The 27,475-nt window shown below is 54.7% G+C and overlaps 7 protein-coding genes and 1 non-coding gene across 8 annotated transcripts, besides 5 other annotated features; 4 read left to right on the forward strand and 4 right to left on the reverse strand.

Moving 5' to 3' along the window:
- Nucleotides 1–224: 224 nt before the first annotated feature.
- Nucleotides 225–1,937, reverse strand: CYME_CMP093T. The gene has a single exon (XR_002461522.1). It is a non-coding gene; the product is annotated as a hypothetical transcript (transcript).
- Nucleotides 310–3,885, forward strand: CYME_CMP094C (hypothetical protein; the record flags this gene model as incomplete). The annotated part of the gene is made up of 1 exon (XM_005537723.1): nucleotides 310–3,885. One exon carries the CDS (start codon nucleotides 310–312, stop codon nucleotides 3,883–3,885), a length of 3,576 nt encoding a protein of 1,191 aa, XP_005537780.1.
- A 742-nt stretch (nucleotides 3,886–4,627) lies between these two features.
- Nucleotides 4,628–6,083: a sequence feature (possible transcribed region).
- Nucleotides 6,084–6,498: 415 nt separating this feature from the next.
- On the forward strand, nucleotides 6,499–7,491 carry CYME_CMP096C (similar to C-methyltransferase; the record flags this gene model as incomplete). The annotated part of the gene is made up of 1 exon (XM_005537724.1): nucleotides 6,499–7,491. One exon carries the CDS (start codon nucleotides 6,499–6,501, stop codon nucleotides 7,489–7,491), a length of 993 nt encoding a protein of 330 aa, XP_005537781.1.
- Nucleotides 7,492–8,749: 1,258 nt separating this feature from the next.
- Nucleotides 8,750–10,126: a sequence feature (possible transcribed region).
- Nucleotides 9,594–11,075, reverse strand: CYME_CMP098C (similar to A/G-specific adenine glycosylase; the record flags this gene model as incomplete). The annotated part of the gene is made up of 1 exon (XM_005537725.1): nucleotides 9,594–11,075. One exon carries the CDS (start codon nucleotides 11,073–11,075, stop codon nucleotides 9,594–9,596), a length of 1,482 nt encoding a protein of 493 aa, XP_005537782.1.
- A 585-nt stretch (nucleotides 11,076–11,660) lies between these two features.
- On the forward strand, nucleotides 11,661–12,473 carry CYME_CMP099C (hypothetical protein, conserved; the record flags this gene model as incomplete). The annotated part of the gene is made up of 1 exon (XM_005537726.1): nucleotides 11,661–12,473. One exon carries the CDS (start codon nucleotides 11,661–11,663, stop codon nucleotides 12,471–12,473), a length of 813 nt encoding a protein of 270 aa, XP_005537783.1.
- A 361-nt stretch (nucleotides 12,474–12,834) lies between these two features.
- Nucleotides 12,835–13,908, reverse strand: CYME_CMP100C (hypothetical protein; the record flags this gene model as incomplete). Its single annotated transcript, XM_005537727.1, has 1 exon — nucleotides 12,835–13,908. One exon carries the CDS (start codon nucleotides 13,906–13,908, stop codon nucleotides 12,835–12,837), a length of 1,074 nt encoding a protein of 357 aa, XP_005537784.1.
- Nucleotides 13,603–15,216: a sequence feature (possible transcribed region).
- Nucleotides 15,217–17,484: 2,268 nt separating this feature from the next.
- Nucleotides 17,485–18,846, forward strand: CYME_CMP102C (hypothetical protein, conserved; the record flags this gene model as incomplete). The annotated part of the gene is made up of 1 exon (XM_005537728.1): nucleotides 17,485–18,846. The coding sequence occupies one exon, from the start codon at nucleotides 17,485–17,487 to the stop codon at nucleotides 18,844–18,846; it is 1,362 nt and encodes a 453-aa protein (XP_005537785.1).
- A 675-nt stretch (nucleotides 18,847–19,521) lies between these two features.
- Nucleotides 19,522–20,758: a sequence feature (possible transcribed region).
- A 139-nt stretch (nucleotides 20,759–20,897) lies between these two features.
- Nucleotides 20,898–22,992: a sequence feature (possible transcribed region).
- A 762-nt stretch (nucleotides 22,993–23,754) lies between these two features.
- CYME_CMP105C (hypothetical protein) lies at nucleotides 23,755–25,962 on the reverse strand (the record flags this gene model as incomplete). The annotated part of the gene is made up of 1 exon (XM_005537729.1): nucleotides 23,755–25,962. The coding sequence occupies one exon, from the start codon at nucleotides 25,960–25,962 to the stop codon at nucleotides 23,755–23,757; it is 2,208 nt and encodes a 735-aa protein (XP_005537786.1).
- Nucleotides 25,963–27,475: the final 1,513 nt, after the last annotated feature.

Genomic DNA, 27,475 nt, shown 5'->3' on the forward strand with positions numbered 1-27,475 from the left:
TCCGAGCTGCAAAGGATGGGTACTGGAACTTGGACATAGGAGCGTGGAACGATGGCTGCTTCACCGTTCGCTGATATCAAGCGCGCAATCAGAAAGGCCCGGCCGCTGTGCGTGTGTGTCAACGTTCTTTCAAACAAGAATGACCGCGCCCTGTATTCGCGCAAAACGATCGCAGTTTGGTTATAGTTGGTACATCTAACCAGAAGAGCATGGATACGTGAGTACTGCAGTTTACTAGCGTATGGCCGTTGGTGGACAATCTCGGATTACAGTGCTGTCGGTGCACTGCTCCTGCGATCAGGACCGCCAATGGAGAAACTTGTATTCGCCGATGAAGATGGCAGGTGTCGTTGCTGCAGAAGCGACGCTTGCTATTCGCAAGGCGATCGCATGCATACGTCGGTGCATGCATGCGAGCGCTGCATGACACGCATTGATCGTTGCACGCACATACGTGTCCTGTTCATGGCGGGAATTCGGAGTGTCAATTCTAGGTCGTATTCTTCGTTCGTGTTGTGCACTTGTGTTGCTAGAGTACCGACTGCAATCCGTACAATGAGTGACAGGGAAGCGCGCGCTCAGCAGAATGTCGATGAGACGCCAACGCCTGCGGTATTGCAGTCGACTGCGCAGTTGGCGCTGCAAACGCCTTGCCCCTCCTCGCGTACCGCTTGTGCTCAAGTTCTCGATTCTCCAAGCAAAAGTGCGGGGTGGACATCGCGAATGCAGAAGCGGATGCGGCGCTTGATCCAATCGGTGGCGGCAGGGCGCAAGCGCCTCTTCGCGTTCGACACGGATGCAGGAGTCGATGGCGACAGCGCGTCCCATCAAGTAAGAGAGCGCGTTTCACTGTCGCTGAACGTTGTGGAGTCGTCCGCGAACCGATCGGATCTGCTGGATACAACTGCTGTTTCAACGATACGAACGAATACGGATGTATCCCCGGTTGGAGACAGGTCGGCTGGCTTGGATATTCCGGACCAGAACCGAGATCAGTCACTGATGTGTGTGTCTCCGTGGTGCTCTATCGAGGATGCTCGTCAAAATGCAAGCCTCCGACAATGCCAATTCCAGGCTCGAGGTGCACTCGTACAGACAAGCATGCAGCCGGGCTCCCGCGGTACCGAGACGACTCGCGTGAGCTGCTCTCCGGCACGCGTACCAAGGAGCATGCCGGTCGCCGACAACGATCCAAATGCGCCTGCCATGGAAAGAGCCCTCACATCGTCGCCGGTAGGTCAGTGCCAAGTCTCGACACCAGTGACGATACCGCGGATACCCCGCGACTCCGAAGAGACCGATGCGGCACCGGGATCCGCACATCCGCTACGTCCACGGAACGCTTCAATCGCTGACATTCATTCGTCACCAGAGCCGTTGCAGCATTCAGTCACGATCCGAGCTCGATCCCCAGCCATTTTCGGAGACATAGGCATTCGCGATCCTCGCACCGGGCACGACGGAGGAATCATCCAGTACGGTGATGAACATGTGGAGCGCGTTCCAGCCGCTGCAGCGAGCCCTGCGCAGGATCTCGTTCGCCTCACGCCAGCATCAGGCGCGCTGGGAGCCGTCGAAAGCGTTCCATACGCGTTCCATGAAAACAGCTTGCAGCCTGCTCGCAAGCCCTCGCCCGACCAGCACTGCCGGGATGTTGCAACAGCTGCGGATCGGTTTCCACTCGGTATCGCGAATGAAACACCGGAGACGGAACAAACGTTATCGTTACCAAAACCTGGGGCGCTTTCCGGCCCAAGCGGCGAAATTCCATTGAACCCTGCGCCCGTGCCTACTCCGTTGCTTCTGGGAGCGTTCATGCGTGCGCAAGTTCGAAATGATCCCTTCGCGAAAGACGCGACACAGCAGGGCGGTCCCTCACAAGCACCGAAAGATGTCCAGCGTTCCGTGCATTCGACGAGCTTCCGTCAACGCTCAATCAGTCCCGAAATGCAATATGGCGCAGCGAGTACGCTCCGCTCGAAAGTAGCGGGTGCGCTGGCGCAATCGCTCTGGCAAGCGACCCTTCGAAAGCCGTCACTGGTCGCTGTGTTCTTGCATCCAAACGTAACACCGCATGCGCTCATCGCTCACCTCTGTTTCCGCCATGTCGCAGAGCATCGGTCGCGAGTGCTCATCCTGCTGGACGACAATCCCGCAACCAATCTGAATATCAGTTTCGTGACCAGGTATGCTGTAGAGCTTCTCGCATACTTGCGTGCTGCGCTCGGCGACCGGATGGCGGCAGCATCGGCGCTTGGATTCAGTCCGAACGCTATTGTGAACGTTGCGCTGGTGACCTCTCAGCCAATGCTTTCGCCGTCATACCGCAGAGTGCATTTTGGTCTGATCATCGTCTTGGTCGGGGGTAGCGTCGAGCAACCGTATGCAGGTAACCCTATGGATGATCGCATCGAGCCTGCCCTTCAGGCAACCTGGCTCAAGCAGTGGCTGGCACCGGTGCCGCTCACATCGACAGTGCTCTTGCTGCCGCTCTTGCCAGACTCTGGACAAGCGATACAAATACCTGAAACAAGCAGTGGCCATCCACGTCGTCAGCGGAGTGCCTACCGTCAGTTACTCAGCGTCGTGGACGCTCCATCGATAGGACAGTCCGTCAACGGTGCCGATGTAGCTGTCACGTCCACATCCAATCCTAATGCAGGAGTGGCGCGTGTCGAAGCCCAGCTTCTCGTCACCAATCCCGAAAACGCTCTCGTACAGGAAGAATCTCTTCGCCAACGGCAATGTGCACTGGCTGCCGCCTATCGGATCACGCCAGCGGACGCCATTTTCACGCTCGTCTGTTGCGGTGAGCGTCTGCTACGTCTGCTGCTAAACGAGACGGCAGTGGAAGTTCAGCGAGATGTACCCGCGACGGATGCGGTAACTGCCCTTCCGTGTGGCTGCCAATTTCTACAGCACACCGCCGCAGACTACAGCCACATGATACGCGAGGTAGAGGATATAATTCGTCGATCGCTACGGCACCAGACAAGTAGTCGCCGTGCTCGAAAACGTTCAGGGCGAGCACTGCGGAGCGAGGCTCATCGGCTGATCGCGTTACACACGCTCCGCCAAGCCGTATCGATGGCTTGCTTCGAAGGCGCGGATGTTGCTCTAGCATTTTTGAACCAAGCTCACCGTGAGTATAGTCGTTTCTACGGCGACAGCGCAGCGTCTGTGCAAATCATCGAAAATGCGACGCTGCAGTTCTTCGATCGCGTCAGAGATACACCTGCTCCGCAGCCGCATCCACTGGTGACCATCATTCGCACAGCGCTGTCGGACATTGTGCGATCCGATACCGGAACCGAATCCGCAGCAAAGCGCAAGATTCTCATCGTCACTGAAACAAAAGCAAGTGCGGCGTTACTCAAAGCTTGGATAGCGTCTTCAGCCCGCCCAGTTACTGGGCAAGAACGCGATACGTGTCACAGATTAGACGCTCGGCTGGCTGGAGATCGGCAATTGGTGATTCGCCACGTCGAGGAGTTCCAGCAGAATGACCAACTGCCCTCTGAAACAGTGGGTTCGCTTTGCACCTTCGAGCCCTTCGACAAAATACTGTTGATCGCACCCAGCGTTCGTATGGCTGACCTATGCGGCCGCGCCCGGCTCTGGAGCGACCTGGGATGTGGAAGCTGCTTTCAAGTTACGCTCTATACGGTACTACAAGAGGAGTTGACTCCTCTATCCCGCTGTAGTCTGACTGTGGATTACGATTCCGAATATGCGGAAATCTGGAGCATGATGAAGCAGCGTCAGCTTCATGCGTATCACGATGAACAACAACAGCCGGACTTTGAAGCCAGCGTCAGTACATGGATAGCACCACTGAGCTGTATCGAACGTTCCAAAGTGCGTCCATCCGAGGAGACCAGATGACAGGCACCGGCAGTGAAACAGTTCACAGCATATGTTCTGTCAAACAGAAACCGATTATTGATGTGCGGGCTTCATATCAATTTTCATCAGTTTCCGTTGTAGTGACGGAGTGGAGGTTGCGGAACTGGTTCAGGGACGTAGGCAGGTACCCAAGCGCTGTGTTGCGACGCTAGCGCGCGCATCGCTGGATAGACTGGAAGAGAACGCTCGTCGACTTCATCCCCTGCATATAATTTGCAGTGAGCGTGCTCATGACGTGCGTTTCGATGTCGCTTGTGATACGGTACACCTATAGGGAAGAGCGCGCTGTAGAATTGAAGCTTTTCGCAAGTGCACTCGGGCGATGCGTAGACCTTGTCTTCTTCTAGTCATTCACGTATCCAAGATAGTCGTCGCAGGACAAATGTGCAACGTTCAATGCCTGCAGTTTTCAATCTAGGCGCTCGAATTCGAGCACTTCATCTCAGACGGAAGCGCAGCTCGCAAACGCAACGGGAAACAGTTCATGCACTTCCACATGCTGAACGCCTAGGTGTCTCCACCGTATCATATCTGTAACCTAGGAATTTAACGGTCTGCAGATCCGTTTGATCAATAGTCACATTCCAGCAGGCGATAAAGTACAGCTTCCAGGCGAACTTCTTGATGAGGAGTGACCCGAACTCTGCACTTGTGAGGGCGAAGCGTTTAGCGCCTTATATCCGGGATCGCCGGAGCTCGAACAATTCGGGCCTGAGGCTGCAAAACTTGGCCAACCTTGGGAAGTCACCGGGAGGCTGTACGCTGAGGGCAGAACCATTCTCTGTTATTTATCCGTCATCATGGATGACCAAAGCTATTCTGGGCGTTTTCAGAAAAGCGCTGCAGGTTCGTATGCAAACCTAGACCCAGGTCATACTCGCGTAAGACTGAACCGGAGCAGATTCACTTTGGTAACTCGGACGCACACGCTGGAGCTTTGGTCACTTCCCACTGTGACCAACGCCAGGTTTTTCGAACCTTCTCTGAGACTGCTTCGTTTTCCCCCCGCCTGAGTCCGGATAGAAAAACGCGGGCGTCTCCTTTCCCTGTACAACCGTTGTTAGCAGTCGAAAGATATTCACGGCAGCTTCCGGGTCCCGGCTTCGATGCTTCCAGCTGCTATCCATGCAATGGTTGCACCGACGGTAGTTGCGTTGAACGCCTCGCTTGCCGTCTCCACCTTGTTTCTATGCAACTTCGGTGTACCCTCGGCAACGGTGCCACTTGACTGTGAGCAGGTGTTCTCGAGTGTCCGCCACCACACCCATTCAGAGCGCCTCGCCATGCCACGTGAGCAACGCTCGCTTCACCGCTCGCTGTACGCTCTGGACGAGTACAGAAGGCTCCCGTGGGTGCCTCTTCCGTGTCTGCAGCCCAGTGCAGTGGCCCGTGACCATGGGCTCGTTCGAGGTAGTGCCCTCGCCGAGTACTCGCTCTGGTGCACATGCCGGCGCACGCCGTTCTGCTGGACACTAGAACTTTGGATCGCGGAGTTCCCGATGACGGAGCAAGGACCGCATGGAAAAGCCAGGCTGGTGAGGAGGCCGTCCAGTCTCGATGCGTCTACGCTCCCTTCGCGCTACGCGGTGACGCATCGTGTAATGGAAGCGACCGCTGCGGTGATTCGAGGTCTAGTCCATGACCCTTTTGAATGCAGAGAGAAGAGCGGGGAGCCTCTCGGTGCATGTGCTGTGAACGTTATCAGACTGTTGCCAGGGTCCATATTGTCGACGACCACAAAGGCGGGCGGCTTTGTCATTCGAAAGGCATCGATTATTTGTCGTGACAAGTGCAGTGAAGCGTAGGCATGAGCTTGTGAACAGGTCGCCAAGCGACGATATCGAGTGTATTTCCCCGTCAGCCCAGCGGTGCGAATTGTTGCACCCACGAGTTGCCTCGGAACAGAGCGATCGCCATCTCGAAGAATGGATGATTAGAGCATGTCAGGCGTACACCGGGCGGAGCCGCTGGAAGCTTGTTGGCGTGATTGGATGCAGCAATTGGTTATTGTATGAATCCTCTTTCGAGGGCGTGGCATGTTGTCTTGGTTCCAATGAAGTACGGAATTCCGGCTTCGGTGCGTCGGAGCATAGGAGCATCGAAGGAAAGAGTCGTTCTGGAAACACGACTGAGCATCCCAGCACTACGTATGCATCCATAAACCCGTATTGCTGCATTTCGTATCCCAATGCTGTGCTTCTCAAAAAAAAAAGTCCAGAAAGATCGCTTACGAGAAACGGAGCGGGCCGTTCAGCGTGCCATTTTAATTGGACTTGCCTACATAGCACTGCACGGGCTAGGCATCGTTTCGCTCGTTGACCACCGTGGCCGCATATTCGTCACCATACATTCCACTCATACGTTCGCAAAGTGTGAAACACACTCTATCAAGGGTCTGCTAACCCAAACAAGAAGCGTGTCGCAACGCAGCAGAGCAAATGCCGCCCATCGTTCCAGCCTCCTCCCATTCTGAGCAGTGGCGCGTGCCAGGAGATAACGTAGGCTCTGGAATCAAACGGGAACCTGCGCTGCCGTGGAATCTCGGGATACTGGGTGCTTGCTCAAGGCCAAAGGTCTTCAAGAGAGCCCCAGATGGTTTTTCTCGAAAAGCTCGACGACTTGCTCAAAGGATATGCGCCTGCTCGTGTTGTTATGACTGGATTCGAGCTCGGTGTCTTTACGATGATCGCTGAAGGAAAGACTACTGCGGAGGAGGTAGCCCGTGCTGCAGCGTCTTCGACCCGCGGGATGCGCATGCTTCTGGACGCTTTGACTAGTCTGGAGCTCCTGCAAAAACACAATGATCGCTACCAGCTGGTGCCGGGATCCGAGGCAGCGCTTGTGAAAAGCAGTCCTCAGTACATCGGTTCTATGTGGGAGACGAACCACCTGTGGAGCGCGTGGAGCGCGCTCACCCAAGTTGTGCGTACAGGCAAGCCCTACACTCGCCTCGAAACCGAGAGCGACGCAGCGCGCTTTTTCCCTATGCTGATCCGCAGTCTACACGTTTACAACTTGGAGCCAGCCCGTAAACTCGCCGGGCTTCTGTTACCATCACAGATACCACCAGACAGTCGTGTTCTCGATGTTGCCTGTGGAAGTGCCGTCTGGAGTATCCCTTTCGCGGAAGCGTCTTCAGAGGTACGACTTGATCTCCTTGATTTCGGGGATGCGCTTGCTGTGGCACGGAGCTATGTTGAACGGCATAAGGTGGATGCCCAGGTTTCGTACATCCAAGGGGACTTGAAACATACAGACTTGGAGAATGATCGATATCATCTTATTATTCTCGGGAATATCGTTCATTCGGAAGGGGCAGCCTCATCTCGGGATCTCATTCAACGTTGTGCACGGGCGCTACGCTCAGGCGGCAAGCTCGCCATTATTGACCTGTTTCCGAATGAGGAGCGCACTGGACCGCCACGGGCAGTTCTCTTCGCCCTTAATATGCTTATTAACACTAGCGAAGGTGACGTTTTCAGTGTATCCGAGTATAACCAATGGTTCGAGGATGCAGGTTTGAGTGAAGGCACTCTAGTGCAACTGGGATCCACAACTACAGCGCTGCTGGCGGCTAAACCCTGAGCAAGCGCAGCACCCGACGAGCACTGCTGGTTACTGCTGGGCAAGCAGTTACCAGATTCTCGGTGACATGATGTCGATCCAGCTGCAATACCGTCCTGAATAGGAACGCCGCAAAGTCATACGCAGATTAGAATAGTTTTAAAGAGGGATATCATTTCGGAGCCACTGACACATGGTTCGCAGACCAATCGGTTGGTGCACAGCGTTCGGGCAGCAGGTCGCCAGTGGTATGCAACAGAACTTGAGTGAACATAGAAGGCGGCAATAAACGGAAACGAGTATTCGTGTCATCGCTCGCTTTGGTAGCAAGATCATCCCCTGTACAATGCATCCGGGAGAAGTCAGTCTCTCGAGTGCAGATATAGGCACTGCTCGCATACCAGATTAAAATGGCACGCTGAACGGCCCGCTCCGTTTCTCGTAAGCGATCTTTCTGGACTTTTTTTTGAGAAGCACAGCATTGGGATACGAAATGCAGCAATACGGGTTTATGGATGCATACGTAGTGCTGGGATGCTCAGTCGTGTTTCCAGAACGACTCTTTCCTTCGATGCTCCTATGCTCCGACGCACCGAAGCCGGAATTCCGTACATCATCGGAACCAAGACAACATGCCACGCCCTCGAAAGAGGATTCATACAATAACCAATCGCTGCATCCAATCACGCCAACAAGCTTCCAGCGGCTCCGCCCGGTGTACGCCTGACATGCTCTAATCATGCATTCTTCGAGATGGCGATCGCTCTGTTCCGAGGCAACTCGTGGGTGCAACAATTCGCACCGCTGGGCTGACGGGGAAATACACTCGATATCGTCGCTTGGCGACCTGTTCACAAGCTCATGCCTACGCTTCACTGCACTTGTCACGACAAATAATCGATGCCTTTCGAATGACAAAGCCGCCCGCCTTTGTGGTCGTCGACAATATGGAACCTGGCAACAGTCTGATAACGTTCACAGCACATGCACCGAGAGGCTCCCCGCTCTTCTCCCTGCATTCAAAAGGGTCATGGACTAGACCTCGAATCACCGCAGCGGTCGCTTCCATTACACGATGCGTCACCGCGTAGCGCGAAGGGAGCGTAGACGCATCGAGACTGGACGGCCTCCTCACCAGCCTGGCTTTTCCATGCGGTCCTTGCTCCGTCATCGGGAACTCCGCGATCCAAAGTTCTAGTGTCCAGCAGAACGGCGTGCGCCGGCATGTGCACCAGAGCGAGTACTCGGCGAGGGCACTACCTCGAACGAGCCCGTGGTCACGGGCCACTGCACTGGGCTGCAGACCCGGAAGAGGCACCCACGGGAGCCTTCTCTACTCGTCCAGAGCGTACAGCGAGCGGTGAAGCGAGCGTTGCTCACGTGGCATAGCGAGGCGCTCTGAATAGGTGTGGTGGCGGACACTCGAGAACACCTGCTCACAGTCAAGTGGCACCGTTGCCGAGGGTACACCGAAGTTGCATAGAAACAAGGTGGAGACGGCAAGCGAGGCGTTCAACGCAACTACCGTCGGTGCAGCCATTGCATGGATAGCAGCTGGAAGCATCGAAGCCGGGACCCGGAAGCTGCCGTGAATATCTTTCGACTGCTGACAACGGTTGTACAGGGAAAGGAGACGCCCGCGTTTTTCTATCCGGACTCAGGCGGGGGAAAACGAAGCAGTCTCAGAGAAGGTTCGAAAAACCTGACGTTGGTCACAGTGGGAAGTGACCCAGATTTACTGCGTACGCGATAGTAAGTAGACATGTTCCAGTTTAGGTCGATAAGGGTGTAAGGCACAGATACAGCGAATCTCGTGGAATACTACATGCGAAGGGCACCGCCTAGCGTACGCATGAGCTGCGCGTTGTACCCAAAACTGCAAAAGATTGCTCGCATGACTCAGATGCAGGTGCCTTGTCGGTAGGAAGTGCACATACGCGGCGTGCATGCGTCTCTTCTTGTCGTTGGCACGCTGCCAATGGCGGCTCTTGCATCACTGAGCACCTTCGACAGTTCGCTCGTACACGTCGTGCCCGAATAGAAATCTCGAAGCGCGAGGAGGACACGGTTCGGTGGTCGCTTTGAGGCGTGCACTGAGCGCCGCACCACAGCTGAACGCTGGCTTATGAGTGCGTCGCAGTGGACGCATCGCCGAAACGCTTTCGCGTCAACGGAATACCAGCTGCTCGGAGTACTCGCCGCATCTGGGTCGAAAGACCAAGCTCCTCCAGAGCTATCGCCCGTACCCAGCGACCTTGATCTCCATCATCCAGAAAGCATGGATTACCTGTAACTTCCACCCGAAACACCTGAATATCCTGCCGAATATGCGTGAAGAGGTGCCGCACCATCTTTGGTATCGGGGTGATGGATACAACACTCAGCTTAAACGATTTCTGGGAATTGAGCGCTGCAGCAAGTTGTCTGAACACTTCCGATCCGGCCGCGCTCTCCCCGCCATCTTTCTCTTCCGGTTCGATGAATCCTTGCTGCGCTAGCGGATGCGGGTCAGCATGGGGCAGGCGCTCCACCACGATGTTCGGTACCTCCCAGAGGCCACCAAGCAGGCCGTGCGAGGCGCGGCGTCTGACGTAATACAATGTCTCTGTGCTGTCTGACGCGGCATGAGGAGCAACAGAAGCGACCAACACGAAAGCTAAAAGCAGTTCTTGGCGAGCTCTGACGCGCGGCATATGACGTTGCAATTTCAGTTTTCCCTCGGAGATTTCCGCAACACCATAGGGCGTACTCTGCCGAACCGAAATGGGAAGCGCGGCCGCCCTGCAAAACTTCTGAACTGGGCACACCGCACATGCCTCTTCTGTTACCTGTGCCGTGCACAGAGATCTCCCGAGGTCGAAAACAGCCTGGTTCCAGTCCCCTGGCCGGTTTGCATCCACGAGCTCCGAAGCTACCGCTGCTAGGAGGCGCTTTCCATCTCCTTTCCACACGTTCGTGCAGCACATGCCAGCAAGGCGCGATACGACTCTCGTTGCGTTGCCATCGATTGCGGGAACCACTGCCCCGAACGCTATCGAGGCGATGGCGCTGGCAGTGTACACCCCAATACCTGGAACTTGTTCCAGATCCCGGACGGATGCGGGTATTTTGCCACGGTTTTGTGCTACGATCCACTTGGCACCGGCGTGCAGCATCCGAGCACGGCGGTAGTATCCGAGGCCGGCCCACTGCTGCAACACCTCTTCCTCGGTAGCCGCAGCGAGCGCCTCAACGGTCGGAAAGCGTCGCATCCACTCCATGAAATACATCTCTACTGTCTTGACTCGAGTCTGCTGAAGCATCACTTCACTGACGTAGACTTGGTAGGGATCGGGACGACCGCCCCGTTGGCGCCACGGTAACTGTAGCGCCTGGCTGTCGTACCAGCGCAAAAGTGCGCCCCGTAGCTGAGCAAGCTCTTCGAGGTCCCAAAGTCTCAGCTTTTCCGTAGCGAGGTGCTGGTGTCGAGCACTGCCACGCTTCGTGTGCGAGTTGAGCTGAACGTTGCGCTCTTTCATGTGAGCTGGAGCGGCTACCTTCTTGTGGCACAAGTTTGGTTTCAGAATGGACCCGCTTCGTCTAAGCGCACACACACTATAGGCCATCAGACACGTAAGAATCTATACCAGTCTCATTGCGAGTGATTCTAGTTGCTGGTCGTGGGGCACTAGCTGCAGACCCCGTGAAGCGCGTGCTCAAAGCTGCTGCGTTTGCCGTAGAGCGTTGGCCGTAAACGTTCCAGTGAGGAAACATTTCTGGTCTGCGCAACGTGGCAAACGACGTGTGCTTTGTAGCGTGGGAAAGGGAGCCCTTTTTTCTTTGGTTCGTCAGGTGCTTGATCACCACAATCGTTCGTCTTTCGCGTCGCGGTGGTGGATTCATTTGGTCCGAGCGTTCGTACTGCACACACCGGCCATACCTGTTGTCGTCGCCACGAGCGAGAGGACACGGCCATCCGGGACTTTTGTTGGGGAAAGGGCACAAGTAAAGGCCTCCTTCTACCCTTATAGGAAGCAGGTTGCGGTGCTTCGGACCAATCGACTTGTGGTGTACAACCTGGGTTGCAGAGAGGGTGCTTTCTCGCTGCACAGCGAAGCAGTGCGGCGCTCAAACGAGGCGGGCAGCGTTCGCCGCAGCGGCAACGGCAGCGTCGCAGGGTGGCAGGCTCCGGACACGGCTCAGAGCGCGTAATGGAGCCAGGCTCACCAGCGGGCGCGGGTGCTGAAGCCCCGGCTTTTTACAGTGAGCGCAAGCTCTCTAGAAAGCAGCTCAAGAAACTTGCAAAAGCTGAGCGAGAGTATGAGGAAGAGCGTCGCAAAGAACTAGAGGCTGCTCAGGCTGTGGATACCGCTCAAAAACGCGAGCTCGCTCGTATTGAGTCGATTCTCCGGACCCATGCTTTACGAATGGAGTACGTGGAACCCGATGGTCACTGCCTCTTCCGAGCACTCGTTCGGCAACTTCGCCCTCTCATTCAGTCGGGACTTTTCGACACATACTTCCCTGCGGCGGATACAGAGACGCGCAGCGCTCTCTTGACCTGGAGCACGATTCCTGATGAAATGGAGGCGGTTTGGTTGTTGCGGAAGACGCTGGCCTCGTTCATTCGTCGTCGGGGAACCGAGTTTTTCCCCTTCATCGTCGGTGAGTTGGATCCCCAAGGAACGCTTCTCGACGCTAGTGACGATCCAGCAGAGCGTGTCGCGCAGTACTGCGCTCGACTCGAGGATGGAACGCTCTGGGGAGGCCAGCCCGAACTCCAAGCGGTCGCGCTCGCCCTGCGGTGTCGCGTTTTCGTCTTTGCCGACCCAGAGATTCTACCCAATGGGATGCTCGTCATGGGGGCCGATGACGCATCCACAGACACTGGGGCAGAATCCGTGACAGCGCTTCGGGTATCCTTCCACAAGCAATTCTTCTCTCTAGGCGAGCATTACCATGCGGTGGTTCCAGCGGATGACTCCCGCGGCGACGCCCGGGATCCCAGGATATCAGCATCGTGAACCGAGCATTGCAAACTCTGAATGCCTCGGGAAGGATGCGGATATCACGGGTTTCTGGCGGACGGTCTTCCCATCAGCAGAGCATTCTGCAGCGAATTTCGCTCATGAGCCTCTGGATAGAACGATGCGCGTCACCCTTGCTCGATCAAGATGCTGAGCGAGAGCGCCTTTTCAGCGTACTACCGAGAGATCGCCACGTCAGCGAGTAAGTTTGTAGCCCGGATAGCACTGGAAAGCAGCCTCCATGCTACTCGCGTACGTCGTGCGCTAGCCGTTAGGGTGGGTATCCTGGACCGTTCCGCACGCTATGTGCAAGCGGTACGACGCAGGTCACAAGTGTGTCCTCGTCGCGAAAAAACATTCAACTGCGCTGCTCCTCTGATGTTGTTTGAAGAACGCGCCCTCGCAGTTGCAGAGAACGCCAGGTTTGTTCGATCATGCAGAGAGCTGCCTCGAACTCGACCGTCGAACGAAATTCCCCAAAAATATAGCTTTGATCCTCACTGGTTACGAGTCGCAGGTTCATCCCCTTTCCCCGTTGTACTTTTGTCACGTCTTGCAGCGCAAGCAGGAGACGGATCGGCTCGTGTCGAATGAAGCTCGGACGAATATCGGTCTCGTAGGACGTTTCGTCAAACATGCGAGCAGCATCCATACTACTGAGGAAAGCCACATGCGTTTTTGTGATAAACAGACGTCCTGGTAGAAGGTAACGACGCTCCGGTGTGAGATCGTTGTGACTACAACGATAACGCTGAACAAGCGCTACGCGAAAAGCATCGACAACTCGTTGGGCTCGGGTTGTGTCATGTTCGGCATCAGGCGCGCCCTCTGGACCGCCTGTGTCTCGTTGCTCCGAAGCTCCTAATTCCCGGCTTTCTTTCTGGGCAAAATATCGCTCAAAGAGCTTCTGGAAACATGCTGGATCGTTGCTCTCGAGGAGTGCAGCGAACGCAGCGTCCGCGTCGACAACATCAGAAGAGACCACTGAGTTTTTTGACTCTCTTGCGGGTTCCAAGAAGCGATATCCTGATTCGTCTAAGTTCATATGCGCGGAAACGAAGTTTGAGAAGGAGCGCCACGAGTCCAGCAGGCTGCCAGAAGCGGCCTCACCGGGGTCGGGCGGTTTATGCTCACCGCGTTGCTCGCTCGAGACACTCTCACTCGTTGTATGCTGCTCCTCATAAAGCGTGCCAACAAGCGTACTGAGCTTGCTCAAACGTTTCCGCAACTCCAAGGAGGCGTGTTCTAACGTCTCTTGCGCTTTACGGGCGGCGTCCTCGAGTCGCTGGTTCAGCTCCGCTTTCGACGTGGCCGAGTTTGTACTGGAGTCGACTGCTGGCACGACACTTGTCAGATGCTGAATCGCTTCCTGTTCTTCAGTATCTTCAGCGGACTTGAGTGCCTCTGCGTCCGACGGTGCTGACGACGTCATGTTCGGGTAAGAAAACCCGTTCGCGTAACCTGTTCCTCGAGCCGCCAGCAACGCTCGTAAGCCGGTACACCCGGGAGCACTGAATATCGGAATGCCTGCACCGCCACACCCGTTTTTATTTTGTTTGTTTGTTTTTCTTGCAGGTATTCAACATAAGCGGTTTATTGTGTGGATTGAGGCAAAGTTGCTGGGAGAATTTATGCTAGCGTTCATAGCTTGGGAACAACCGCCTTACTTGGACGAAGTCAGTCGAGATTCGGTCAGCAGCTGAATGAACCAATCCACCACCAGTACGTATTCTGAACATCGTGCATCCAAAACAGCACAAGTCAAACGCTATCAAGATGCATATATCCTGGTGAATCCATCATGCTACGTACATTGTTTGCGCAATATTATCAAAGACGCTACAGAAAGTAACTTATCCGTGCCTTTGATACAAACGTGGATGAAGAGATACGGATGGACAGCGGAAAGCCCGCGCTGCGATTCGAGACGCTCGCGCACCCAATCACGGACAATCACGTTCGGTACCGAAACGCGAACGCTTCCTACATGAGCGACCGGATTTCGTGTCAGTCGCCAAGACTTCATTCAGCAGCTGTGGTAGACCTGTATATGAGCACGCTATGGCGGGCAAACCGCTTCCTGGAAGAAGAGACATGCGAGCATGACGACAATATCAGCCCTGGCGGCGATGCTCTTGCCTGGTCGCCTACGAATCGTAACACGGACATGATCGTCCAGTGGGCCATGCTTCGTCGGACCACGTTCCGTGGCTTCTTCTTCTCACATTTTTCTGCCCGTCTCGTAGATAACGTCACTATCCATCACGCCAGTGCGGTTCCGGAGCATGTATCAGGCAGTAGCACTGAGCTGCTCTTCGTGTGAGTCTGTTCGTCCTGGTGCAATGCAGCCGAGTGCGTCTTCTCTGTTCTAGAACTGTCTTTTTTCCACTCGCCAATCAATAGACTAGTCGTTCGCATCCATGGCGCGGAAAGATGCAGGACGTCACAGAGGTTCACATAACAACGGATTCGAACAATGCTCGCCTGGTTTCATTCGCCTTGAAGCATCCCATCAAGTATCTGTTCGTACGAGTCCCGGACGCAGGGCAACCGGGCGTCCATATTTCTCTGGAGTTTTTCCATCAGGAATTCGTGTGACAACGCAAGGGATGCTCAGTGCAGGGGATTCCATGCGGACTGATCCTAAGGATAGAGACATGCACACACGCTTCCTAAAATACTCGGACGCGTCTCCGTGCCATCTCGGGAATGGAAACGTCTCTAGAGCAGGTGCCAAAGAGTATGAAACGATCCTCAGAATCCAAAACAATTTGCGGGCCAACGTCGAGCGCTCCATGGTGCACATCCTGTGGACGTTGTACTGTTTTGTTGCCTCACTTTACTGGCCCAGAGAAACAGAAACGGATGGGATAGGTTCCTGAAGTCTGGACCGGAGCAAGTGACAAGCTGCTGGTGACGGAGCAGCTGGAGCTGCAAGCAAGTTCGGAGCACATGTCGTACCGAGAGCGAGAATCGCCTCTGTTCTGACAAGCTCATCGTGTTGAGCCCGGACTCGGTTCGACAGACGTCGTATGCAAAGCACGGCTGAAACCTAGTTTCTGCCTTTCTTCATGTTGCGCTACTACGTTTTCGTGAACAGATCCCTACACAGCAAAGCAGATATGCCCTCCGAATCGGAACGAGCTGACCGTTTGATGCGCCCCTGCCACGCAGTCCACATACACCTCATGAAAGCGCATGAAATTGCCCTAGACATTTGCGTAGTGTGCTTCATGGCCTTCTCGGTGCGCTACGCATACTCTCGGCGAACGCGTATTAAGCATTCGCACTACCTTGCGAGGAGCATTGGCGGGGCTCGTTCATGATTAACCGTTTGCAGGGAGGATATGGACAGAGGTTCATAGGATCCATAAAAACCTACGGACCATCAGTCTCACTGCACGCTGTGAAACCCAGGCATGAGTCGAGCAGCGAAACGTACTTTCATTTGTTCAATGTAGACGAAGAGAAAGATAAGGCAGCGGGCATGGGTCCCGGTTTCAAGAGTATCGTGGCCATTGCGGCAGCTCTGTGCCAAGACGACAGCGCCAAAGATCCGAAAGCACATGAAGGTGGTTGGCTTTGTCAGGCTGAAGCACGATCGGCATTCATGCATGATAGACGCCAGGAGGCACACCAGCAAGCGGAATGACTTCATCAGCGCTTGCCTCAACGCTCTGAGCAATGAATCGGGCGGCGAGGGAGTTCTCTCTACACCTCTTTCTGAGAGAATAAGCGCGTCGAAACTGCTCTCGCGAAAGATCTTTTGTGCGATTACGTGAGATACCCGCGAGATTTGCCAACGGTTTCGGCTGCACGGAGCCTAGAGACAGGCATTCGCCGAGTTTTCCAGTCAGCTGCAAAAGGAAATGACCGATCAATCGCGTCGTTTGGTGCTAGCCTATGCCGCTGGACATGCTGCAGCGTACAATAGCTGCACTGGTGCTCCTTCGACAAGCGCGCGCACCAAGTACAGGAATCGACTCTGAACGAGTACCGTCAATGATTTCACGACGATTTAGGCGCATCACGACCACGGGTGTACACCAAAAACCTGCATAGAAGAAGAGAGTGAAACAGAGCCGCATCCGCCGGGTTGTGTAGGCAAGTTGAACTAACGTCGGTTAGGGAAGCAATCAAAGGTGCAAGTCGTGCTTTGGTACGCCTCCGCAAGCAACCATGCCCGCGAGCATGCTCTGCACGGAGACTTGAAAGCCTGGATCAACATCCGGAAATATTTCGTGGATCTGAAGCATTCAGCGGCATTGTTTGGAGCAAACTTGTCACGAGAATATTGAGTACTCTTTGTTCGCATCATGCTGAAATACGGAAGACTTTCGCTGAGATGAAAACAGCACCCAGTCTACGAAGCATTGGATTCCAGCCCAGAAGAAGGCACAGGACCGGAACGGTACGGTAAAGGCAAGCACTCTAGAACGGTTGCAGCGCTGCACAAATGTACACCGAGAACAAGTTCACTGCGCGATTGTTGAACGATGACGATATCCCATGATTCGGTATAAGTGAGCAGGTACTGGCGTGGAGCTCCCTGGCCCTCGAGGCTGTTCTTTCGCGTCTACGGCTTCCATTGTGACGACGCTGGAACCATGCAGAACATTGTACTCGTGTTCCCAACAACACTTGTCAATCTACAATGGGCGGCTCATGCGTGTGGAACTGTTGCTGGGGTCGGAACGCGACCTGCGCCAGTCCAATGGTCTGCGTCGAGGCGACGCTGCCGGCACCCGGGACGAGTACGATCCGCCTCCGGCAAAATGGTTCTTCGCTTTGAGGCTGCTGAGAGACACCACCAGCGGTCGTGAAGATCGTAAGGCTCCGTGCTGCGTTCAATATACGGCACTGAGAGGTGTTTTCGGGGGGTCAGGTGAACAAGTGCAGTTTTTGGAAGCGCGCTGACGACTGGAAACTGCTGTCCGACCCGTTTGTCGGAGCGAAGAACGCTGGTTGTGGCAGCCTTTCTGAGACTCGCTGGGCACCGCTACCGGCAATGAAGCCACTTCTCGTTGCGTGGTGCTCTCAGCGGCCAGCATGGGTGTCTAGCGTCACAAGTTTGAGGCCTGTGTACTCTTCCGTAGATACGCGATGCGGTGCGTGCTGCCGAACTCGACACCGGCCACAGCGCGTACGACGATTGCGGAACAGTTGCAGGTCACGTGTGGTCGCCTCGGGCACCGAGGCTTCGGATCACTCGCCAACTGGAGAACTGAAGCTCTCGAAACGATCGGGCGTTCGTGGACGGGTCTTTCTGTTGGCGGTGCCTTTCATCTGGTCCACATATTCTCCGAGCATGCGGTTCCTATTCCAGTTATCGGACGTGCCGCCTTCAGCGGCTCTCCTCAACCTGGGCCCAGCACTCTGCGGTGCACTAGGTTTTTTGGTTCCGATTCTCATGAAACTCGGCGGGCGATCTGCTTCGGCTTGGGGTCGCTCGGGAACGAGTGCAGCGGGTGGAGGACGAAGCGCACTTCCCTTCTCCATACCGCACTTTCCTGCTGGATTCGCGGTCGGCATCGAGCTCGGAGTCTACATGTTTCTTGGGACTGTTCTGCAGTTACTTGCACTGCGCTTTAGTCCGGCATCCCAGGTGGGTTTCCTGCTCCAGACAAGCGTCGTATTCACAGCACTTCTGCAACGATTCTGGGCGTCTCGGGCAGCTTCGGCCAAAAGTTCGCAAGACTTGCGCCAAGGCGCGGCGATCGCATGTAGCCTGTGTGGGACCACTCTGCTCATTCTCGACGATGATCCGGATATGTTTCGGAGAATGCTCAGCGGCCTGGGGCTTGCGAGTAAACCCGCTCTGCATCCGGGAATTGCGTTCATCGAGGGATGTACGCCGCTGTCTGCGAAATTGGCAGGTCAGATAAGTGCTCTGGCGGCCGCTGTGCTCTATGCACTGTTCACTATACGACTCTCAAGTGAACGGGTGCGCAAAAGCGATGCCATTACAGTTGCTTCCGTGAAAACCGCAACACTGGCCGTGCTCTCGCTGATCTGGTACTCTATGCGCGCTGACTGGCAAATGGATGCAGCGTTTTTCCACCGCGCAGGTCAATCTGGTTTAATTGCGTACATTCTGAGTACGATTTGGAACGGTATTTTCGGGACAGCACTAACGACCTGGTTGCAGGTAAAGGGCCAAGGGGCCGGTCGCGTCTCTCCTACAGAGGCGGGTATTGTGTACGCAACAAGTCCGCTCTGGGGTGCGTTTATCTCGGTAACGCTGCTCCAGGAGCGAATGGGATGGCTTGGTTGGTTCGGCTCAGCGCTCATCCTCAGCAGTGTGGTGTTAATGAATTTGCGCCAATCTGACGCAACGTCGAATGCGAACGAATCCAAGTCTGCATCATGAATGAGTGCTACTGGTTCCCGATGGCATCCGCTCGCGTTGAATTCATCCCTGCACGTGGCAAAACGTGCGTATTCTTGTCGTTGATGCATGGACGGTGCGATGCAGCACCATTGCAAATACCCGCTGTTCCATATTGCTCCATGTTGTTGCGGGACAAGTTTGCTATCGAACGATCGCGAGCAGGGCGACGTTGCAAGTGGCCCAGCGCTTCCAAGAAGACGGACGATTAACTTTTAGCGTACGCCTACGCGCCACTCCATGTTTACCAAGCAGACAGATGTGTACTCAGTTCTACTCGAGGCCGCCGCCGCCGCCGTACACCCACTGCCCACATCAGACATCGGTTGCGGTGTGCAAAACTGGACAAACCCTTGGCATGCGCCTGTGCCAGCTTGTGTTTGTCAGACGAAAGCACCTGGTCCCACTTTTGACCGCCATGTCGCCGTATCGGACGCTGGCGTTGCCGCTCAGGTGCAGATATCACCCTTACTTTGCTCGACAGACGATCGCCGTTGCGACTACCACGTCACGGATACGACTTGGCGGGAAAATGCGCGACACGCATGCAGGCAAGACCGATCGGAGACGGCGCACGTGCTGCTATGCGTGCACTGGACACGTATCTCCTTCGGTTACAACGACGGATTCGTAGTTGAGTCCTCCTATTTACAGAGCTTCGTATTCGTCAAACCTGTCGTGAAGCATGTCCCGCAACCTCGAAACATTCGTCACTGAGACTCACGAAAAGGCGCAGGCCACAGGAACTTCAGTTTCGGGGAATATTTCATCCAAAAAACGGCAGGAGTCAACCGGGGCGGATCGATCGGATTCCGAGCATCGGCGAAGCCGTGGTCTACTACCCCCAATCTTGCATTTGGATGGCCTTTGCGGCGCTGACAACTTCGACGATGCATTCATGCACGGTTATATGAGCACATGCAGTGCTGAGCGTCCATCCTGGCTCGACAACGTGGACTTTCTCGATTGTCTTTTGCCGTGCTTCGATGTTCTGCTCGACGAACAACCGCAATCACCTGCCGAGAACGATGAGCCGGCAGAACCAACTGATACTTTTTAGAGAATCTGTACAGGTTGCCTACGGGAATGTTTGGGTGCTTGGATTGGTCGCACGCAACCGAAACCGGCAACCGCAGCGCGTTCCGCGACAAACGCGGGATCCGCTCCGTACTCCAAACGAGTGACCGGGTTCTCTGGGATGCCACACACACACACACACACCCGTTCGAGGGCGCTGTGACTGTCATGCATTGCTTGATCGCTGCAATTTGTGTGTCCTGATCATACGTTCCAATAATCCCGCTCAGGCCGGGTGTGGAATGTGACGCTGCCTGGCCTCGAAGAGTTCCTCGCATGTTGCTGGCGGCCAAGAAACATGCAGGGTGATGTGTTCGCCCAGGCTCGCGCTCGGCAGGCGTTTCAAGTGCATCGCGTGCAACCGCGTTGCTAGCGCCCAAAGTTAGCAACTGAGGGTCCTCAAAGCGCTTACGTATAGAGCTTGTAAAGACTTGTTTCATCCAGCTTTGCAGGTGCTAGCGTTGTCACCAATCGAAACGAAGCACTCAGCTCCGTGGCTTCGCCTTTGTTGTGGAGTCGGCAAGAGCGGAAGAGCGTTGCCCGGCAGCGCCTTGTCGACTATTCTCGTAGCAGTCACGAAGCAACTTCAGAGGTTCCTGGCAAGCGGACCAGTCTCGGTCGTGCTCGCCAAGGCAGGCCTCTAGTCGCTCGTACGCCTCCCTGCACCCGTGCAACTCGAGAACCTGCTCTATATCGCAAGACGTCGACTCAGAGTTTGTACGCATTTTGTTCTATAGCATTCGAGATAGATACCGCCTGAGCCTAGACTTGTACGCTATCAAGCTCTTGACGCAGCGCGCTTGCCGAAATAGGTTTTAACGGCGAGTACGCAGTCGAACGGATGAACGACGCGCGGTTGCAGGGGTCGGCGCGTCGCGGATGCTGCGCGCAGCTTCCAGCTCAAGATCGCTTCTCCGCAGTGCGGCATCGCCGCTACCACAGTTATGAAGACGATCTTGTCTCGCGATCCCGATAGAGCACAGTGTAGTGCCGGGACGGTGGACTTGCGGACCGACGATATCGATCCAAACCGTCGGTAGAAGAACGTCCGCTGCACCGATTGGTTGCTGTGATGCATATCAACTCGAAGTTCGGGCCTAAGAAGCACCTGGACTGGTGTCAGCGCTATGGAGTTCGAGAAACTAGCACCACTTGGAGTTGGTAACGCGTGCCGCGCTGGGTTGACGGTCTCTGGGCTGTTTGTAAGTTCGGCAAGTTTTGATATGTCTGTCGAGGTACCAGCGTGCGCCTTGCTCTGGAGATTTTGTAGAGCGTCATGGATAGCTCGAAGCCACCATGAACGCTTGATTTTTTGAAGTAAACGTTCTGCTTCTCGGATTTTCGGTGGTGCACCCGACGAAAAGACCCGTAAGACCTGAGTACGCGAAAGGAAAACGTGACCAAGGAACATTATCCAAGTGTAGCATGAGCGTTCTCAGCGATTGCCCACTTCTCCATCATCGTTCAAACCGTCGCTTGTTTTTCTAATGCCACGAGCTCGTGGCTGGCTCACATCGAACTAGGCAGCACCCCAGGTGCAATGATCCCAAAATATCAACAGGATGATGCGCCCAGCGCTGCGGATGAAATCATTACGGTTCGATTGCATCGTCCAAAACGCCTGTTGGACAATGTTTACATCTGAAACGCTCCCAGAAGACTGAAATCAGAGAGCATGAGCTCTTTTAAGCGGCGCCTTCCGTCATGTGCCTGGATGAATCGCAGGCTCGCGGTGACGATCTCAAACCAAGAGACTGTCACGAGCGATCGTTGATCGAGGACGCCTGCAGGCTTTGGCACCACAGCGTTCCAGCCGGAATGCGCATCAGGCGTCCAGGTCGGGCTCGCTGAACGATGTCGTGCTGTTTCGACGAGACTGCTATATGGGAATCGACTTGCACGTTATCGCGAGTGGAGCAGTCTCTACATGCAGTCGCGATTGCTCATGCATGCGCGCGTTATCCTGAAACAAGCTTGGAAACGCAGGATCTGTTGCAGCGCTTCAGTGGGCCCGAAACGGCTTATTACAGGGTCGTTCACCCTGCAACTTTAGCTGAGACGCGCTACCACGAGTGTGATCCATCTATCGTCATTAGTATGATGAAAAAAAATTGCGCCTATTGCATTAACCAGTGATGCTTCCTACGGTCCATGATTCGAACGATTCACTTTTCCCATCCTTTTCCGTCAAGCACGAAATCCGGGTGGAAAATACGCTTGCAGCATCCTTATATCACAACTTGAGCCTAGAGGTTGCACGCGCGAGTCCATCCATCATTGTCCGTGGAGAGTAGCCGCTGGAAAGGGCATTCCATTTCCGACGCCGCAGTCAGCACGAATGTCAGACATAAATGGGAGGGATCCACGAATAGAACGCGGGCGGTGGCTCTGAAATTAGTGTGCCTCGCAATGCCACTGGCACCAGCGTTGGCGGGCCTATGCTGCGACTGCGTCCTAGTCCCCGCTCCGCCATCTCCGACTTGGAATACGCAAGTCGCTCGCATGCCCCCGATTCCTTCAGTAGGAATCTGGTGATTTCGGTGGCAGCCTCCGGGCGCCGATGTCGCAGTTCCCGACTGTTGTCGACGCGTTTCGTGTGCAGACGATGGTTGCATCTATGCGTTGCGTGTCATTCACATGCGCCTTACATTCAGCCTCACTGCGACCTTCGCAACCGGGTGACACCTGACTTTGGACGCGTTTCCCCGTATGCCTACATCATGCTGTCCTGACCCAAAGGCCACGAAGACGTTGCGCGTGAACACTTGCTGCATCTCTCGGTACACGCTTTGTACGTGTACAGAAGGCTCGCCTCGATGCCCGCCTGAACGTTTGCGCCCGGTGCTGCGCGCTACGATCACGGGTTTCTTCTGGGCGATCCTGTAGGGCGCGTATACTGTCCGCTACACGCGCTCGCTCTTCTACTCGCAAAGCGATTTCTGGGAAGCGAAGTTGACCGTGATGTACCGAGCACCGGAGGGGAATCCTTGCTGAAGATCAAGCAGCGTAATAAGGATGCGTCTAGGCTCCCTGCATTCGTGCAGAGCTTCGATGCATGCTGCCATGCAAGCGATCGCTGCGATGACTCAAGTCCACGCCCGAGACCCATTTTCACGCGAACAGAAGAGACCAGAGCGCCTGGAAGCATATTCCGTGGTAGGTATCATGCCATTGGCGAATGTCGTTTCGCCGATGGCGACTCGGAAATTCGGATTTGTCTTTCGAACGGAAGCGATTACTTGACTTGCCAAAGCTCAGCCAACCCTCTGCATGAATCTGTTCAACAAGTCGTCTCGAGATGAGGTATAGCTCTTTCTCGTCGTCATTCCGGCGGCGCGAAACTCTTCAACGAAGAGTGCCTATGGAAGCGAACGATCGAAAACTTCAATAACCCGTGATTTGAGCACGCTACTAGCCATGAAAGCAGTAGAGTGCGGACTTGTACACCTGAATAGGATCATGGTATTCAATGTTTTACAAACCCTTGTTCGAAGTCGTCGCGTATCATCTTGATTCCTATGACGTGAGGAATTCCAGACGCAAAGCGTTGAAGCAGCCACCCACTGAAAAACAGCCGCGAATCCTTAGAAGTCGTACGAATCCATACGCCGTGATTCCTAGACTTTGAATACCGACGCTTTGCATCTATACATGGACCGGGAGCAAATCGAATTGCAGGAACCGAGCGAGCAGCCCAATATTCCTCATAAATCCGACACGGGCATAGCGTGCGGTCGAACACGGGTCAGTGGTGGAGCATCCGCTGGATGCACCTGTCCTGGCGATCGCCAAGTCGATACTGTTTGCCTATCTTTAGAGTATAAAGAAACGCACAATGCGTTCAGCATAGGGACGGACCAGTTCCAGCTGCTGAACGATGTCATTCTTGATAACCAGGTTCACGAAGATGTAGGCCGCGATGACAGCAAGTGCCAAGCGACCGAGAACTTTCTCCGCCAGACCGGAACGGACAACATCCCGTACGTTCGTACGGATCCAGGTCACGAGCTCCTCGTCGCTCATGACACTAAGCTGCTCCCGAATGAGTTTCAGTTCATCGGCCAGTGGCTTTGGAGCAATCGTGCCTGTTGTCTTGTCGTTTTCAAGCACCGGAGGTTTTGTGTCGGATATGGACCGAGCGCTTGCCGACCAGTCTCTGGTGTTAGCGTCGATGGGCACTTGCGTTGTGCTTGCTGCGCGCATGTCTTGAATGCTTTGTTGTAAACGAAACACGACATCCTCGCGTTTCTTGAGTCGCTCAACAGCCGCCTTCCAGAGCTTCGCACCCTCGGTTTCGGCGGTGTAGAGCTCACCGTCCCAATCGTAGCCACCAGTGAAAAGCTGGGAGAGTTCGCGGCGCAAGTTTTCGTCGAGAGGGCGCCCACGTAGACTTGTTATCCCACGCTTTTCTGCTTCTCGAATTGAGAATTCCGCATCTGGGTTCGACGGATCCAAGATTCCTTCTAGGAAGGGCGCCAGCGCCTTTCTCGCTGAAGCAAGGTCCTCGACTGCTGCTTCCATAAAGGCGCGACGTTGTTCAGGAGTGGCCAGTCGCATGGCGCGCTCTGCCTCTTCCGTGGGTTGCTCCGTCAGTTTCGATAGGGACGCATATTTGCACAGAATGGCTTCAATGTCGAGCCTCTCGCTTTTCAGCTTCTGTTCGAACTCACTAAAGTTACGCTTGCATATCTCCTCCAGCTTCCGCTCAAACTCTTCTTGATATGTTTCCCAGGACAGTTGGGGGTCTTCAGTGATCACCTCGTCATCGGGACGCCCGAGCGCCGCCAAACGTCGCTGGAACTGAGCCCAAGCCGTCGCTACACCACTTGCCACGGCAGCTGTCTCCGAGGCGTGCTCGGTGTGGATACGCCGCAGTGCTGTTTCGAGCTGTGCGCTTGTCATCTTCAGAGTCTTGTTTGCCTGCTCGCGGCTGTAGCCCATGAACGCGTTTGCGCGCGCAGCTAGATACAAGAGCTGCAAGCGCAAAAGCAACAACAAGTTGCCGAAAACGCGAATCACGAGCGCTGCTGTATGCTGCGGCTCAGCCTCGCTGGACGGATCTCTAGTCCAGAAAGCGCTCTGCGTTCGTGAAGATAACTCTGGTTGCGTGCCCCTGACGTGACGCACGCGATCGCCGGCAAAGGTTCCAGATTTGACAAGGTTTCGAGATAGCGTTCCGACCTGTGCCCTGAATTCACGAGCGACTCGAGTTCCAGCGTTCGCGAAATAGCGTAACGCCTGTGATGCGATGCTCAAAAACTTCTGACTCGCCTCGTGGAACAGGCTTACATTCGCACTGGCCACGACGAGGAGCGCTGCTGAGATAATCAAGAAGAAGAGTAGCGGAATGATGTTGGCGAGGGCTTTCCTGTTCGACGGCGATACTGAAGCACCAGAGGGATTCGTCACGATCATGGCTATTGTTGCCCGTTGAGCTTCGACTCGTGCATTGGTGTAGAGCATGCTCGCCGTCGACGCTCGAGTCTCTCCCGGGAACGGGTCACCACTAGGGATAGATACCGCTCGGCAGCATGCAGCAGTCCTTGCCTTCTTTGCGCAACCATGACGCTGTATGGTCACCATCGCGCGCCTTTTGCGAGCATAGCTATCTGTTTCAGAAAATTTTTCCCCAGAGAGCAACTTAGTTTGAAGCTTGATCCTTTTGTGCACAGTGCGTTTCGGCGCCTGCTCGTTCAATTTTCGTACGAAATAAGGCTCACGGAATGCAAATACACTCAGCAGGTCTTTGCGTCGATGCTCGGACTTGAGCGTCAATCGCCATCGACAAGGCAGCGCGTTTTCGCAAAAGCGCCACGTGCGTATACCTCCTAAAAACGAACAGAGAAAGCCGTTTCGTGTGGCGGCATTCTTGCTTATCGTAAACTCGGCCCCTAAACTTTGTTTTGCCGGTTGGAAAACGCGCAACCGTTCGCTTGTGGTTGCTAGCGACCCTGGGTTCGCTGCCCGCTCGCCAGCACCGAGCAGCCCCAGTGACTGGTGCAGCCAAGCTAACTCGCCCATGGTATGTGCACGTTCACCTCAGCTTCTAGTTTCTTTCGCACACGATGTCTCTGCATGAGGCTGAACCGTCGCCCCTCGTATCCTATGAAACGTACTTTTGAGCGTTTCCGCGCACCCAGCACTGCCTTCGCCGCCCTAGCACTATTCAAAAGCGCGCTCTTTGAGCGGCCTTCAAATCGGCAATCCGTAAGAGCATCCGCGCGATCGACGATGACTGCTGAGCACTCAGCGATGCCTAGGTCAGACTTGTCTCAAATGCAAGTCTTTCACCTCAATTGTGTTCCACAGCTAGGCGCTTGTCATGAACTGCTTTTTCGCGGTTTATAGGCGACGCCTTCCAAATGCGTCCATTTGATGACATGAAAAGGCTAAGGGGAAGGTATGGACATGCAGGAGGGGGTTTCGAGGGACCGATGTTGCCGTGTGCTGGGAGAAGTACGAAAAATATCCCCTTTTCACGGACTATCAAGCAAAGAAGAGCAAGTGACGTAGAAGAGTACGAAAAGAGCATCCGCGCGATCGACGATGACTGATGAGCACTCAGCGATGCCTAGGTCAGACTTGTCTCAAATGCAAGTCTTTCACCTCAATTGTGTTCCACAGCTAGGCGCTTGTCATGAACTGCTTTTTCGCGGTTTATAGGCGACGCCTTCCAAATGCGTCCATTTGATGACATGAAAAGGCTAAGGGGAAGGTATGGACATGCAGGAGGGGGTTTCGAGGGACCGATGTTGCCGTGTGCTGGGTGAAGTACGAAAAATATCCCCTTTTCACGGACTATCAAGCAAAGAAGAGCAAGTGACGTAGAAGAGTACGAAGAAAGAGAGTGGAGATAGACGAGGAAGGTTTTCGTCCCACGAGCCAATGACGGGGCTGTAATGGCACAAAGGACAAGCGTTCGAGGAATCCTTACAGAGGTGAATCGAATCAGCTGCACTGCATACATGAAATTCGTAAAACGAGACTTCAAAGCCGCCATCAATGTCAGACGATGTCTGGTACTGAAGACGAGACCCACTGAGCTGAACCGAGAGAACTTCTTGAGGCGTCAGCTCAGACTCGAAGTTTGCGCGGAGAAACTGAAACCAATAGCAGGCGGCCGGTCCAAAAAGCAGGCAGACCTCTGCGAAAGGATGCGCGTATACAACCTACGTGATCGCGAGCTGCTCTTCTTTTTGCCGACCATAGATAAGATTCGGTGAAACGACATTTGCCAATGGCATGATACCTACCACGGAATATGCTTCCAGGCGCTATGGTCTCTTCTGTTCGCGTGAAAATGGGTCTCGGGCGTGGACTTGAGTCATCGCAGCGATCGCTTGCATGGCAGCATGCATCGAAGCTCTGCACGAATGCAGGGAGCCTAGACGCATCCTTATTACGCTGCTTGATCTTCAGCAAGGATTCCCCTCCGGTGCTCGGTACATCACGGTCAACTTCGCTTCCCAGAAATCGCTTTGCGAGTAGAAGAGCGAGCGCGTGTAGCGGACAGTATACGCGCCCTACAGGATCG

Source organism: Cyanidioschyzon merolae, chromosome 16 (assembly GCF_000091205.1).
Source record: "Cyanidioschyzon merolae strain 10D DNA, chromosome 16, complete genome".
Classification (NCBI taxonomy): domain Eukaryota; phylum Rhodophyta; class Bangiophyceae; order Cyanidiales; family Cyanidiaceae; genus Cyanidioschyzon; species Cyanidioschyzon merolae.